At 35.2% G+C, this 15,137-nt stretch overlaps 1 protein-coding gene across 7 annotated transcripts in view; it reads left to right on the top strand.

The window, feature by feature from the left end:
- Positions 1 to 15,137, top strand: part of SMARCA2 (SWI/SNF related BAF chromatin remodeling complex subunit ATPase 2) — a 112,613-nt gene that overhangs the window by 82,254 nt on the left and 15,222 nt on the right. For all 7 annotated transcript variants that reach the window (XR_013777106.1, XM_079329966.1, XM_079329962.1 and 4 more), the window contains one exon: positions 10,872 to 11,089. Coding sequence is in view for 6 of the 7 variants with exons in the window: in XM_079329966.1 (XP_079186092.1) it covers positions 10,872 to 11,089 (218 nt within the window). In the remaining variant the exon portion in view is untranslated. The remainder of the gene's footprint in view (positions 1 to 10,871; positions 11,090 to 15,137) is intronic.

Raw genomic sequence — 15,137 nt, 5'->3', positions numbered from 1 at the left:
TACTTATACCTCTCAAAGTGTATATTGTGGCCAAAGTATATATTCACTCTGTGAAAAGGGAACCATTTAATATTTTGCCTTGTCATCAGAGGCAAATTGTGAGACCTTTGTTGTAAAAGGCTGTTTTCTGAAGGCAGACCTGAGCAGGTGATGGAAGGCTTTATGCTGATGTTTTTTATGCAGTATATATGCAGGCAAAAGTAATTCTTCTGATGGATTTGTGTATCTATGCAGAGTTCTGCTTTTTCTATACGTGCTACTTCTATAGCAACTTAAACGATAGCAATTTGTCTTTTCTTGTATGTAAACAAGTATGGAAGTACTAACTTGGCAGATATGGAAGAAGAGAGAGGTTTCAGACTGCATTTCTCAAAAACTCAGCCAGTGCTTAGGCATGTCGTGGCTGTAGTTAGCTTCCTGAGTCATCCTGAACTACCCGCTTTGATGAGTACCGTAGTGTACTTCCTTATCCTAGCAGTAAAATTTTAACCTTAAAAAAAATCTTACCAAAACTTTAGAGTAACCACAACCATGTAATTTTGTCCTGTATTCTGAAATTGGCATGTTTAGCAAATTACAAATCATGGTTCCTTGGATATTCATTATGTATTCTTTTCAGCTGCATCTGACATTTTTAGCTGGGTTTCAAATGCAGAACCAAGGACTTCGTTGTTGCTTACAGTCTTACTTTAGTTTTTTGTATATGCACCTATATACTGTACTATACTATACTATACTATGCTATACTTTACTATACGTTATTTTGTTGTGAAACTTCGTGTGCTCTGAAGTCATCAGCTTTTCAAGAACTTTTGTATTCATTGTAGGTAACGTTTGTGCTTGTCAGACTGTAATTTGCATTGCAGCTTATCCCAGAAGAACAAAAAAGCCTCTCTAGATAGATACTGGTCATGTTAGATTTTTACTTCTAGATTGTAATGTGCATATTAAAGGATCTGCTGTGAGTCCTGACACAGCACTTACTGCATCAGTGCTCAAAGTTAGCATCACAACATATTATTTTGTTATAAAAAGCATAAAAGATACATATAATTTAGCTTTTCTCAGCAAGTTTTCCAAATTTGACTTAGTTTCATTCCATACAGTCTTCCTTCAAACTCTCATAAGTTATTAAAAAACTATATAGGAATTGTCATAAAAGGCTACCTCCTACTGTTTATTATTTAAATATTATTTATATCTTTGCTTGTATTTTTTAAGCAAATTTTTTCTTCTTTTGCCACAGAAAGTGAGTATTCTAGCCTCTTGCCCTATACTTCTTTCATATCATGCTCTCTAAACAGTGTGCTTCCCATTATTAATTGCTTCAGAGTACTTATATTAATAATGATAGAAGTTTGAACCAAATTTCCCATGTTATTGAAAAAATCCTTAAACTGTTTTCAATGAATAAGTAGATATAAGAGGTCTGTATACATCTACTAAAAAATAATTAAACTAGGATGGTTTCTGAAATATGTTGCTTTTTTTTTTTTTCACATACTTTTTTTGCAAGGTATTTTATCTGTTTTGAGTTTATTTCTCAATTTCGCTCCCATGTAGTTATGTTGCATGTTTTAAACTTGGAATGAAAGGTTACTGCTTGAAAATATGTGAATATACTTAAATATAAAAGAGAAGAGGAACATATGAAAGAAAATACTTGATGTTATGACTGCTGGCAGTAGCTGAGTTTACTTTGACATATGTAAAAATGCCAGTTTAAGCTTTGTACTATAGGCTTCTCTTAGTACATTCTTAAGAGCCATAGTTTTCAGGGTACAAAAAGTCTATGCTCACGTTTAAATTAGAAACCTTGTGTTAGTCGAGTAGCCTGTTAATCAAAAAGAGAGAAAACTGCTGTTTTTCTGAGCAATTTAGAAGGCATAACTGAATATCTGTTTACTTGAGAGACAAGTAAGTTCACTTGTTGTAGCACTACTGATTTATCTCAAAATTAGTGATTATTTGTGTTTTAGTCCTCACCTCACCTGTGTTGTTTCCATAGTGGAAGAAAAGGCATCCTGTTCTTTATAGGAAATACTCTACTAATACATGGTATCTTGCTGTTGAATGTGTTGCAGAACAACAGTTTGTAATGGCTTCTTACCTTTTCCCAGTGCTTAGAATTGTCAATTTTATCTTTACCATAGAGCAGATGCCTGTTACTGCAAATACTTGCAAAGTTCAGTGGAAGCAAATGTAGAGGAAAGAAACCAAGACTGCAGGTTCTTTGCAAAGAGCTGGTCTGATGAGGGTATGAACCCTGTCTTTATACCAGGCATTTTTTTTATTTAATTAGTAGCATCTCAGAAGATAAGAGAGATTAATTTTTTGAATGAAGAAGGGCTAAATGCCTGGAATTTTTTTAAAAAATACATTTTAAAATATCTAATAATGCCCATTCTTAAATTGAGTTTTTTTATAAGGAATAAAATCAAACAGAAGAAGTCTATCTATATTTGTTAGCATTATGAGCTGCAGAACATCATCACACTGCTAGTCTGCCAGTAAATGCCATTACAAAGTAAAGATTTCCTACTTTTTCCACAACAGAAGAATATTATGTCTATAAAAATATAAGTATCAAGGCAAAAAAGATAAATTAACATTGCTTAGAATGATCCAGAAACCTGCAGTAGTAACAGTATTTAGTGAAATCTAAGGAAAAACACAACTGTAAACACTTGCCTCAGAACTTGGAAAAAAGCCATCCCGTGTAACTATTTATTTATTAGTAGTCAGATATAAGTGTGTTTCTAAATGGTCTTGTATGCATGATCTCTCATGTACAACAAACAATGTCTTAACCTGAGTGGGAGATGATAAATCCATGGAATGTTGAATTCCTCTTTGTTCTTGGTTTTGGACCTGGTTATTATCAATGAGTATTTCCATTCCTTCACTGCAGTATGTTTTGTCCTCTTCTGTGCCATTTGTCTGTGAGCCTGAACGGAATGTAGCTGTTAACAGAACTACTACTAAATTAAACTTTGTTCAGAAGTTCTAAACTAATTCATCAACTATTTGATCAACTCATTAAAAATGAAATTTTAAAATTGCCTCAGAAGAACAACAGGACAATATATCCCTTCATTAAGTGACTTACTTAAAACCAAAGAAGGAAGTTCTAGAAGGAAAACCCTCAGTCCAAGTGAAGCTATTACAACCTTGATACTATTTTCCTTCTAAACTCTTGAGATGCCAGGGAAATAAAGAACATCTGTTCTCGGACAGAAACACGTTTAGTGTTGATTAAATTCCAGGCTTACTATTTTAAAGGAATTTAGAAAAAAATGAGAAAAATATTCCTCACCACTACCCCCTGGCACCCACCTCCTCCTGATGTCCATCAGAAAAGCTGATTTTCTCATGCAATTAACTTTCCTTGCCCCTTGAGTAGGGAAGATAATGTACTTGTTCAAGAAAAAGCATAATATCAGTTATCTCACAATGCCTTTGTCAGTATAGAGTCCTCTACTGACAGGAAAGTAGGCTTTCCTGAATGAGAATTCTCAGTAAGACAGGGAGAAAACTGCTGATAAAAATTAACAACGGGTGAACCTTCCACATTCTCACTTCCTCACTGAGTAACATCAGTTGCTAAATGCTCCAGAATCTTGTCTCTGCAACAAGCCTCTGTGTCTTGGACATAGGGAACAAGATAAAGGGGAAGAACTGAGGCATCTCAGTCATGGCAGATTTTACTTCAAAATAGATTGCTTGTGAATCTGAAGCCAGGAAACATGCCTGCAGTATTTTCATTATGGTCTTTCAATGTCTTTCTTTAATTAGTTACATCTCATTCAGTGTCTCAATTTTACTTCTAATCATACTTCCAAAGGTATCTGCAGCTATTTGCAGTAGCAGTCTGTTAACGATATTTAGTCTATGAGTTATCAATATGCTTCTGAACAATATGAAGGCAGTCTGAAACACTCAGAATACCTTGTACTTGAGAAATGCTGTTGTATGATCCCTTTTGGAATATGTTTGTTTATCATCTGGAAAGTTTCTTACATATTTCAAAAGTCCATTATAAATTGTCCTCCAGTCATGAAGGAGAAGGTTTTTTTCCTGTGTTCAGAAACAATATATTATTCTAAGTGACAAGAATTCTTCAGCAGGTTGTCTAGCTTTCTAAACTGAAGGGAAGAAAGTTTGGGAAGTACAAACAAAAACCCCCACCACAACAAAAGAGTTTAGTGATAAAGAGGATGGTATCAATAGTTTCTGGCACAGAATTATTTTAGATTTCTCTCCCATCTTTCTGTTGCTCCTGGGTGAGGTTGGCTTTGTCAAGAGACTTTTAAAATTAAGTCTTCTTAGCGAGACATTTTGAGAATTGTAGAAAACAATTGCAGACTTGTAGGTCTTCTCAGAGTGTGTCTAGGTAAATATAGACCACAGAATATTGATGATTTTTGGGTAGTTTCACATTCAAGGTCTTGACACAGTGAGTATGTATTTTCTCAGTGCTCTGATTGGTTGAGCAAGGTACCTTTGTAGTCGGCATGATATAGTTGTTCCTTTCTATAACTCAATTCCTTCCCTCTAGTGAAGCACTTCCATGGTGCTCACTGAGCAGACAAGCAGTGGGGTCCTGATATCATGAGTAGTTAATTGTGCTCTTCAATTTCACTGTCCCCAAAGTTTTTGAAAATCTCATTGGTGCAAAATCAGCTTGAGGAGTTCCATTTAAAAATCACTGTTTGCCTTTTGGGGAAGGGACAAATGAGACTAATTGATTTTTAAATGATTTTAATTGAGACTAATAGATTTTTTCTTTTTAACAAGATTTCACTTTTGAACAGAAGAAAATTCTATGTGCTTGTCATAACTTAGAGTTTGTTCATGCTGACTCTGCATGATGCTTTACTTAATAATTATCATATTAAAGATGAAGCTTCAGCATTATGGTATTTTATATCAAGATTAAATATTTGGATATTTGACCCAAAAAAAATTTCTCAGACCCAAAGGAGAACACTGACGATAAAAGCTATTCCTATTAATATTTTAAGTCAATGCCTTTTTTTTTTTTTTTTTTTTTTTTTAGGATTGTGCTTCATTGCTTTTGTTGAGACTATTTCTCTTTAAAGAAAACTCGTATTTTGGCATGATTATGTCAGGGCATTTTAGCATCAATTTTTGAATCAAACTTCAGGAAAAACTGTAATTTACATTATTGTTCTCCTTAGTGTCTAATTAAATATAGGCAGCTGGAGTTTCAGTGCAAATAATTGAGCAACTATTAATAATTTTCAAATGCAAACCAGAAAACAGTCTTTCTTCCACTCCTTAAAAAGATGATCGTTTCAGTGATCTGACAACGCAGGCTCTTGATTGAATATATGGCTGAAGAACTCATTTACCATATTTGGTGGAATTTCACCCTAAGAAGACCATGTATCACTAGTTGGTATGTTTTTGTAATAATTGTACTTTGAGTTTTTAGTAAAAAACAATACTTTTGTGAAATCAAGCTAAAACTTGATGTAGTCACTAATTCTTTGCCTTTCACAGATTCTGGTCTCTATTCTGTTTTTGTTTCGTCTCAGAAAACCTAGACTGGTGAATCTGTTGTGCAATAATATCCAACAAGGAGAGAAAATTGAATTAAAATAACTCTTCATCCATCTTTATATACTTATTTCAGTTGTTTACTGATTGCACTGTTGATAGAATCTCTTAAGCCCTTTCATTTGATTTTCAAGTGTTAACAGCATTTTTCCTCACTGTCTGTCTAGTATACTGCCCTCTATGGTGTTGCATAGCAAGATGCAGTTATGATGTCAGGAAACTGGCTCTACAGAGCCAAGAAACAATTCTAATGTGAAAATTAGAAGCAGTCCCAGATGCCAGGAATTTTAATAGTAATAAAAAATAAGCCAGAGAACCTTTGAAGAGATGTTGTATTTTGAAGAGATCTCTTTAAGAATGTGAACTGCAGTGTGAAAAGTTGAAGTCTTCATTGATTGCCAGATTTAATCCGAGAACAAATGCAAAATGAAGAATGGTAGAATTTCAAACAAAGCAAGCAAAAAATCTGGTAAGGATAGGTAGATGTAATTTTAGGGCTTTCAGTCTTTATTTCAGCTGTCCATAGGGTTCTTTTGTTCTTTTCTTCTCTACTTAAGTGGTAAATGTAAACTTCATTTCGTAAAGCAGGCATCCGCTGTTCCTTACTGCACTACTAACATGTTTTTTGGTTTTAAGTGCTTAACAGCCCTGAATCTTGGTGCCTTTTGGCCATTAGTCAGTAAAATACCCTGTTCTCAAAAAAAATTTTCTTTGAAAATTTTGTGTGCTTGGTATTTATGTTCAGGGAGTTGGTAAGGTGGTGTGTTTTTTTCTGTCCACCTTAGTTTCTGTGCTTTCTCTTGAAGTACTGAGTTTAATTTGCATGCTAGGGTTTTTCTTCGCATGATAATGTTAGTTACAATAGCTGTCTTTCAACTTTCAAGTTAGAGAGAGACAGGGCATTGATGTTTGAAGGGATGTTGCAGATTCTCTGAATGTTCTTTCAGGTAAAACTTGAGAGGGACGCAGAAGAGTTTGCACTTCCTTTGCTCATGTCCCATTTCATGTGGGCAGCATCAGGCAGACTTACTACCTGGCTCTCTGCCCATTCTGCTCTGTGTGTCCAGTTTCTTAGACTAAAAGTAGTACTGATAGCTTTCACTGTTTTAATTGTCTAGTTATCTAGTTATCTCCAGTCATAGGAAAAATAATTATGTCCTGCAGTGTTTTACCATCTAAAAGAGACAGGTCTTAGACACCGATGCTGATTTTGTGATGAGCAGCAAGTTGCCTTATTCCTGTAAAATTATTTTAAAACATATTAGTTGTGTACGTCCTACACAATTATAGACTTGCAGAACACAGTTGTGAAACTGAGCAGTTAGTATTTAGAGCTTACTTGTGTCTGTAATTCTGAATTGGAAAGGTGTTCAGTCACAGTGCTATGCCATACTTGATAGAAGAATGAATGCCTAATAGCCTGCCCTTCAAATAGAGAAAATGCACAGTTTTCATTTTATCCTTACTTGTTTCTGTTTGGTGCTCGTGTATCAATGTTGTATCCCGTGTTCCCTAAGAAAACTTTCACCTCAAAACAACTCCGTTCCTTTAGGAAGGGTGAAAATCTAATTGCAAGCAGCAATAAAGAAGACCCTCTGTCTCAGAAGTAACTTCTGCTTGCCTCCTGAAAATACAATTTTGTTATTGGGAGGTGGAAACTTCTTTTTGGAGGAGTACAGTTTGGTTTCTTTAGTCCGTGATAAGTGTGCTGTTATCTCCTTAGAAATCAAATTGGCTTGTGCACATGGACTAGGTTACAGTAATGAGCCAGAAAAGCAGGAACATTTTGTCAGTACAGAACTTAACACAGAGTCCTTATACTTCAGTGGTGTATTTGCCTTTCATGAGATACCTGACATCTTGCAAAATTTGACATTAAGTTTTTACAGCAGTCTTTGAAAAAAAATGAGGTGTCCATACTTTTTTTGGTACTGTTTTTTCCAGTTTCTTTAAGGGAAGGAAAGTGTTAAATTTTTATTAATGTACCGTTTTCCTTGACTCTCTTGCTGTGCACCTCACTAATCCAGAGGCATTTGAACATGGGAGATGTCTGTGTTATTCTGCACTCTCACACAGCCCATCATCTTTCAGGAACTGGAGATTTGTACCTAGGGTTTGTATCATTATCCTATTGGTAAAGGTTTGGAAGGGCATTCTCTTCAGTATGGAACTTAAGGTCTGGAATAGTGAATTTTTATAACAAAGAGCTCAGTCAGAAGAATTAGCTTAATAAATATGTTGTTGCTGATACACACATGCTTGGATCATATGTGTAGATATATGCACAGAGCATTGACCTATATGCTGATAATTAATGAAATACAGTTTTAAGCCATCTTTTGAGACAGAATAAAGCATATAGGTTTAGTTTTAAATGTTGTTGTTTATATACAAAATGCAAATTTGTCTCTTGAGAACAAATGTTAAGAGTCACACTAGCAACATTTTTATACTGCTTGTATTGTCAGACTGATTTTCAAGTGGGGTCACTAGGGTCTTAAAAAAAGCTGTCTGGGTTTGCATTCATGCATAGAAATTTTGGAAGCTTAATATAGTCATTTATTGATGTATTACTGGTTAAACAGAAAGTTTAATGTTTGCTGGTAGATTTCTAATTTGAAAAGAATTCCTTTGTTACCTGCTAATTTTAAGAGTTAGTTTATTTGGATATCTTTTTTTTTTTCATTTGTCTTTATTACATTGCTATATGTGATATTAAAAAAATCCCAACTTTTCACTTATATATTTTCTTTTTGTTAATATGTATTTCCCAAAATACTGCCTACTCTGAGCAGGAATTTTATGCAGAATTCCAAAGTGAGATGTTACAAACTCTGTGATGATGGGACCACTGTGAATTCTTTTTAGTGATAGAAAATCTGTCAAGCAAGCAAAAATATAAATATGTTGTAGTTAAATGAAGTTTTCTGAAGGACAGCAAAATGTTACCAAAGTTAACAGAATGATGACTTGGTCTGTTTTGGTTTTTTTAAAAATTTCTTGTAAATCAGAATAGATTATTGTATCAGTTTCTGTAACCAAAACTTGGTCTGTTTGCTGTGGAGAAAAAAATACATTTTCTGTAATGAATGCATCTTTTAAAAGCATGCAACCACTTTCAGTTTTAAAATCATACATGAAATTGTCTAATTTTACTATTTTATTAAAATAATAACAAGAATCAGTAACTGCTCAGCTAAAAATCTAATTTGAATGCCTAGAATAATAAGGGGAGAAATATGATAAGTAGTTGTCAATATTAAAACCGGCTGAAGGAGGAAGGCTTCAGGCCTTGTAGTAGGTAGAATGAAACAGCAGATTTCAGTATCCACAATCCTTTCAGTATTAAATTTTCAGTAAAACAAAATTACTTGTATATGAAAACATAGCCTTTCCCCAGCTCTCTTTTTTTTCCTGATCAGCTGATGAAGAGACTAGCAGCTCGCTGCTTTGCTGGCTTGTTAATTTTATCCCCACTAACTGTGATTTCCGATAGCCGGCCTGCTGATAGTGGTAAGGTAAATATCCTTTTTCATTGCCGTCTTGAAGATTCAGTAGAACTACATCACAGGCATGTGTAGGTGTGTAACACATCAAAAGTCGGTGTTCTCCGTGTTTCAGTGTACAACTGAGTGCTTGAGGAGAGCAGTGACATTAACTGTTGACAGCCTTGCATGCTGTGTTTATTATTAGCTTTTCTGGCTTCCAAGATATGCAGAGAAATTTCCTTTTCTTAATCTTCATTAGCCTCAGTGCTTTATAGCGCGTGTCCTGCTTTAGCCAGATGAATATTAATGAATTTGTGTGCAGATTTTTCTTTCCCTTCTTTTTGCTTCCTAACTCATCAGATCTCGAGCCTAGTGAATATCTGAATGCTGTGGAAGCATGATGTAAATTGTCTTTTGATTATTAAGGCCTAGTTTCAGGCTGTCTCTCAGGATTCTGCTTTTGTTTGTCTGTGGATTTGCACATCGGAGGATGCATAGGAAACAGATTTCAAAATCCCACTGTTTTTTTTAAACGTTCCAGATTATTTTGTGTTGTGCATCAGATTTTGTTCACAAAACGTTTTTGAAGAGACATTTACACAATTGAGAAAAATTATGTCTAGGCTGTAATCACTTTTTTATATTGATTATTATGCTCACATGATCATAAATATTAGCCATGTTTGGTGCTGTGGAGAAATGAAGGTAATTGCCTTAGGATTAGAGCTCTTTCAGCTACGACAAAGGATTGATTAGCATTTGCATGTACTCTAGGCAATATTGAGAAGCAAAAGCAACAAATATCAACATCAGTTATGTTCTGAGAAAGCATTAATCAGAAAGCCTTAGTTTTGAGATGTTTTATTTTATTTTTTTTATTTTAAATTTCAGTTATTTTATGATCTGGTATTTTTATTTCTTTTCTTTTGTTGGCTTTCTCAAAACACAAAAAGTTCAGCTTCTTGCTTTATGACATGGATCTGATAGTGTGTGTGAGCAGTTTCCCTTTATTCCTAGTTTGTTTGTTGCAGCAATTTTTTTATCATTCTGCATAGAACTGCTGGGTTAAAAGCATATATCCAGGTAAATGAAACAATTGAAATCAGTGCTAATTGTCTGTGACTTTGTGTATGGTTTGGTTGTTGGGATGGGTTTTTTGAATCCCATGTTATGAGTCCTGTTTACTGCAAACCACTATACTGTTAGTGCCTCTGCCTACCTCCTGGTTACTGTTCTAAAAGAAAATGATACATTTTGAGATTATTTTAAAACTTAGATGATTTAAAAGTTGCTGAAAAGGCTTGGAAGAAGAGTTGTTACTGCATAAAGTATCTCTGTTTTGTGTGTATGCACAAGGAATGGTGTGTGAACTGGTTTTGGGAGCTGAGCACTCCTTAGACTGTCCTATTTGAAAACATACGGTATCGAAGTCTGTTATGCATGGAACTGTGTAACCCAGAAATGACACTGTTGTGAAAAAAGGAATATTTTCTATACACTTACTGAGACAATACCCCAGGCCATTATGTGATTCGGTGCAGAATTCAACATTCAGGTAAGCAACATATTTAGATGATAGTGGGATCCTTCAGAAAAAGTTAATGTTTGGTGTCTCATTGATTGCTGGTAAGTCAGTTTCTTGTACTCTTGTTTCTAAATAAACTGAAAATTTTGAGTTGAATTCTCTGCATCCCATGGAATTGCAGAGGGTTTTCATTGTTGTTTTAAAATGGTTTGTTGTTTCCCTTTGCAATATGTCTTTTGTTTAAAAATCATTCTTTTTGAATCCATGGTTGTCAGGCAATTGAAGACGGCAACTTGGAAGAAATGGAAGAGGAAGTCCGGCTTAAAAAGCGAAAGAGAAGAAGAAACGTGGATAAGGATTCTGGGAAGGAGGATGGAGAGAAAGCAAAGAAAAGAAGAGGCAGACCTCCTGCAGAGAAGCTGTCGCCCAATCCACCCAAACTGACAAAACAAATGAACGCGATCATTGATACTGTGATAAACTACAAGGATAGGTGAGCTTGGGGACAATCTGTCTTTATTGCATGGGCTCTCTCCCTCCCTGCTGATACCACTCTACATTTTATAATGGCTTCATTTTTTCAGTCTTTAGAAAGACATGTTGACACTACTCTTCTGAAGAGTAATTCCTTTTTGGGCCTGATCCTAAAAGTCTCTTGCTTTGTAGAGGTTTTTTTAACACTCATCTGTTTGAAAGTTGTTGAAACACAATTTTAAAAAGTAAGAAAAATGTAAGCGTAGAGCCCCCACTTAGGATTGAAGTCATTCTGCTCAAGGTGTGTACTTAACATTCAGCTTGTGCAGGACTTCCCTTCAATTTAGTGAGCATGTGTTGAAATTAATCTTTTCAAAGACAAGGCTACAGATTTATTAATTCAAGTTTACATGGGTCTCACAATGAAAGACTGAAATACTGCCCAAAATGTGTAGTGCTCATATCATGAGCATCAGATCTGCCAAAAGAAAAAATACAGTATTGAAAGATCAGAGAGGGAAGCCTGTTTGTCAAGAAATATCCAATTTCAGCATAAAAATACGCTAAATAGTTGGACTTAATGAAAAAGCTATTCCTTCCAATCTGAAATGGCATCTGAAAACTTCTGTTTTGCAGATTTTCAAACTGCAAATCGCCTATGCTTCATGGACAAGAAGTAGAGAATTAGTTCCATAATGCCTTTGAATCAGACTTGATTGCAAAAATTGTGTTTAAATTCACTTTGTACTTCCAAAAATCAGTAAAGCCTTCTTGTGTGCATATCCCTTCTTTGCGGTACACTGAATTACGTAAATCATATAGCACATATTATAAGCTAAGTTAATATTAAATGCATTCAGAGAAAGTCAAAAAGTATTTGCATTAGGTGATCTGCTCTTAGGCATGGCAATGTATTTTTTGCCTGTAAACAACTTCCAGATGTTGGCTTTAAATGTCAGCTTGCACTCTGCCCTTTTTTGCAGCTACTGTTCTGGCTCTGCCTGTACAAAGCTAGTTTGAGTGGTACTTGGTGCAGCACACACTGCTGTGGTCCAGGACTTACTTTGGACATAACTGTTGAAGTGAATCATTTTGTGATCTGTGGGCTCTTTCCAGAGTACATCAAAAAGTATTTTATTGTATGCAACGGGATTCATAGCAACAAATGTGAAGAACAAAAAGCTGACTACATTTTCAGTGTATTTAGCTTGCTGTAACTCTTGACTGACAGAATAGCTGAGAAGGGAGAAGTGTTTTAAGTATTCCAGTCAGGACTGCAAGGAGCATCTCTGCATTTTAGATCCTTGGCCTTGAACCTTCTCTTGAAGCGAAGCAGTTCTGATCAGGATATCTACTTCCCATTTTAAAAGTCAAGTTGCTTCCAGTAGCCTTCAGTAGGGGATAGCTACTGATAGTAACTGATAACTTCTGGGCAGGTTAAAGATTTTTACCTGATGTTTGTGCCCCAGGAAGTTCTTACCTGATTTCTGTCAAAAAAGTGAACAACTAAGCTATTGTGTAGTGACAAGGCATACTGTTTCCTTTCACTGGAGCTCACATTTATGCAAGACAGAATTTCTTCCCAATTTAAAAGGTGTATGGAGCTCTATTCTGTAAGGAATTAAAAATACCTCTTCAGTGCTGTAAGTTATAAGGAAGAGTGCCAAGTTTCTGCATTCTGGTTTTTTTTTGTGAGCTAGCATCAAACCACCCAATACTATGAAAGAATAGAATTACAAATCTGGGCAGCAGGGAACTTTAATATCTGAAAATATTTGGGGATAACTTGCTCTAGAGGTCAATATTTTTAGGATTTGCAGCTTTAGAATTAAGTGGGGTTTAGGTGTTGGAACCCTTCAGTTTTGTTTGGGGTTCAGTGTTTGTTCAGCTCTGGGCTTCTGTGAGCGTGAAGGCAATTGGGGCAAGTATAGAGGGACAGGTTAATTGAAGAAAAGTAGGCCATGAGTTTCATCTGGGGAAAAAAACGGATTTTCATGTATTTAGTATTTGAATGCTTGAAATCATCTCTGTCTTTAGCTTAAAGTTTCAGTACTAAAAGATGTTCATCTTTTCTTTATGCTAAGTTCAGAGGGCTCATCTGGACTACAGAAAACTGATTGTGTCCCAAAAAGTGGTCAGGTGATATCCATCCAAAATCTTACTGACTTAGGCCTGAGTTACTTTGTCAAAGCCAATTCTACAATCTTTAGTAAGTTTTGTGCAATTTAAGGGCAGCATGAAAAAAAGTAAAAAAGAATACATTACTAAGCTAGTAAGTCTCTGCATGCTTTGTCTTGTGTTTTCCTTTGCTTTGAGGAGAGTTGCTTGTAATGCAGAACTACTTTTCTGTTCTTATTAAAGCCTTTAAAAAAAAAAAATGGAAGTAAAATCTTTGGTGCTCACAAAAATCTGAAATGCTAGTTGCTGTTTTTCTGTGGTGTATAATATTGATGCAGAGAAGGATTCTCCAAGTGTTTTCCTAACTGTCTAGAGCTTGACTTTGTTGAAAGCATCTGGAGATAAGTGCCACCCTTTCCTCCCTTACTCAAAAAAAAATCCAACAAAATTGATTGTCTGTGTCAAGAAAGCTAAGATTTAAGTAATACAAACAATAAGGTCTAGTAAATAGTAATTGCACAGTCAGACTTAAATGTGATGATTAAAACTAGTTTAAACAGACGTATTAGCAATATTTTAGGTAAATTTTCAGTGTGGATAAATGCAGCATATGATTCTCAAAAAAAGGGAGTGCAGAAGTAGTTACCCCATTGCTTGTAAATCTCAGATAAAGAACTCCATGCAAGAAAGTGGAAATCAGCATTGAGGGTAATTACCTCTTCATATGTCCTCAGTGCAGTTTCAACCTTTTAATTTAGATTTTCCTATTTTATGCAGGACAGTTTAGCAATACTTCGATTTCCTTTTATTCCCATCATGAATCCCAATGTGATGTTGATTTTAATGAAATTCCATTGACAATAAGTTTAATAGTTCTTAGAGAGCAATTTACAAGTAAAAGCTGATTTTCTTTGGATATTTTTAGAGAGCTAGAGACACACTGAAGGAGAAAAAACTGTACTGAGGTTTGACTTGACTGGCAGCTGGCATTTGTTTCCTGAAATTACAGTATCTAGAGTGTGTCCCATATAACAAAGGAAATAGCAAAAAAAAGAGAAAAAGGGCAAAGACAGAAGACACTGAGAATGTTCAGTTTGGACAGTTTGGACTGCTTGAATGCCTCTGGTGTGAGAGTTATTGAGGTCTTTGACATGTTGACAGTACTTGATTCATGCAGTCTCTTTAGCATTGCATCCCAGTACTGAGTGATATACTTCAAGATTTTCTTCATATTGATAGGCATTTCTTTATCTTATCTTCATATTTATCTTTGTTAAACTGGAAACAGATAGCTGATACTTCAGTCTGAAGGATTATGAGGTACATGCTGCAAATGAATGAAGTCACTGCTACCTTTTTAAACTGCAGATGTGGTCTCATTACTCAGCTCTCAGTATCAAACCATAAAACATGTAGTGGTACTACAGATCCAGATTCTTTTTTACTCTTCTACACTGCTTTGCCATCATAGGCAAAGCTGAATTAGTGTAGTTTTAATCTGTACTTGTTTAAATGGAGAATAGATCAGTAATGAAGCAAAAGTAGGAGAGAAAAGGTGGTCAGAATACTGACTTGTAGTCATCTGACCTAGTGAAAGATGTCTCTGCCCACCCACAGCAGAGAAGTTGCACATCAAAGGTCTTTTTTGACCCAAACCATTCTATGATTCTGTGATTTTGCTAAAACGTCTTTTAGGGATACCACAGGAACACTATAAGCTAATATGAAAGAAAGAGGAGATAAAATGAGTAAGCTCATTAATCTGAGTGAAAAGAAGTAAAGATACCTAGCTGAAGGCACTGTTAAAAAAGTTACTAGTGAACTGAGAAGAAATTCCTGGAGAATTGGTCTTGGCTTAAATCACAATATATTCATGGTATGTATTAAAAATGCAGAATGTCCTGGCCAAAATTAAAACATCAGTAGTGGGGTTTTGTTCACAGCAGACT

Source organism: Erithacus rubecula, assembly GCF_903797595.1.
Source record: "Erithacus rubecula genome assembly, chromosome: Z".
NCBI classification, from domain to species: domain Eukaryota; kingdom Metazoa; phylum Chordata; class Aves; order Passeriformes; family Muscicapidae; genus Erithacus; species Erithacus rubecula.
Note: the sequence above shows the minus strand (reverse complement) of the source record. Positions and strands in the feature narration are given on the sequence as shown.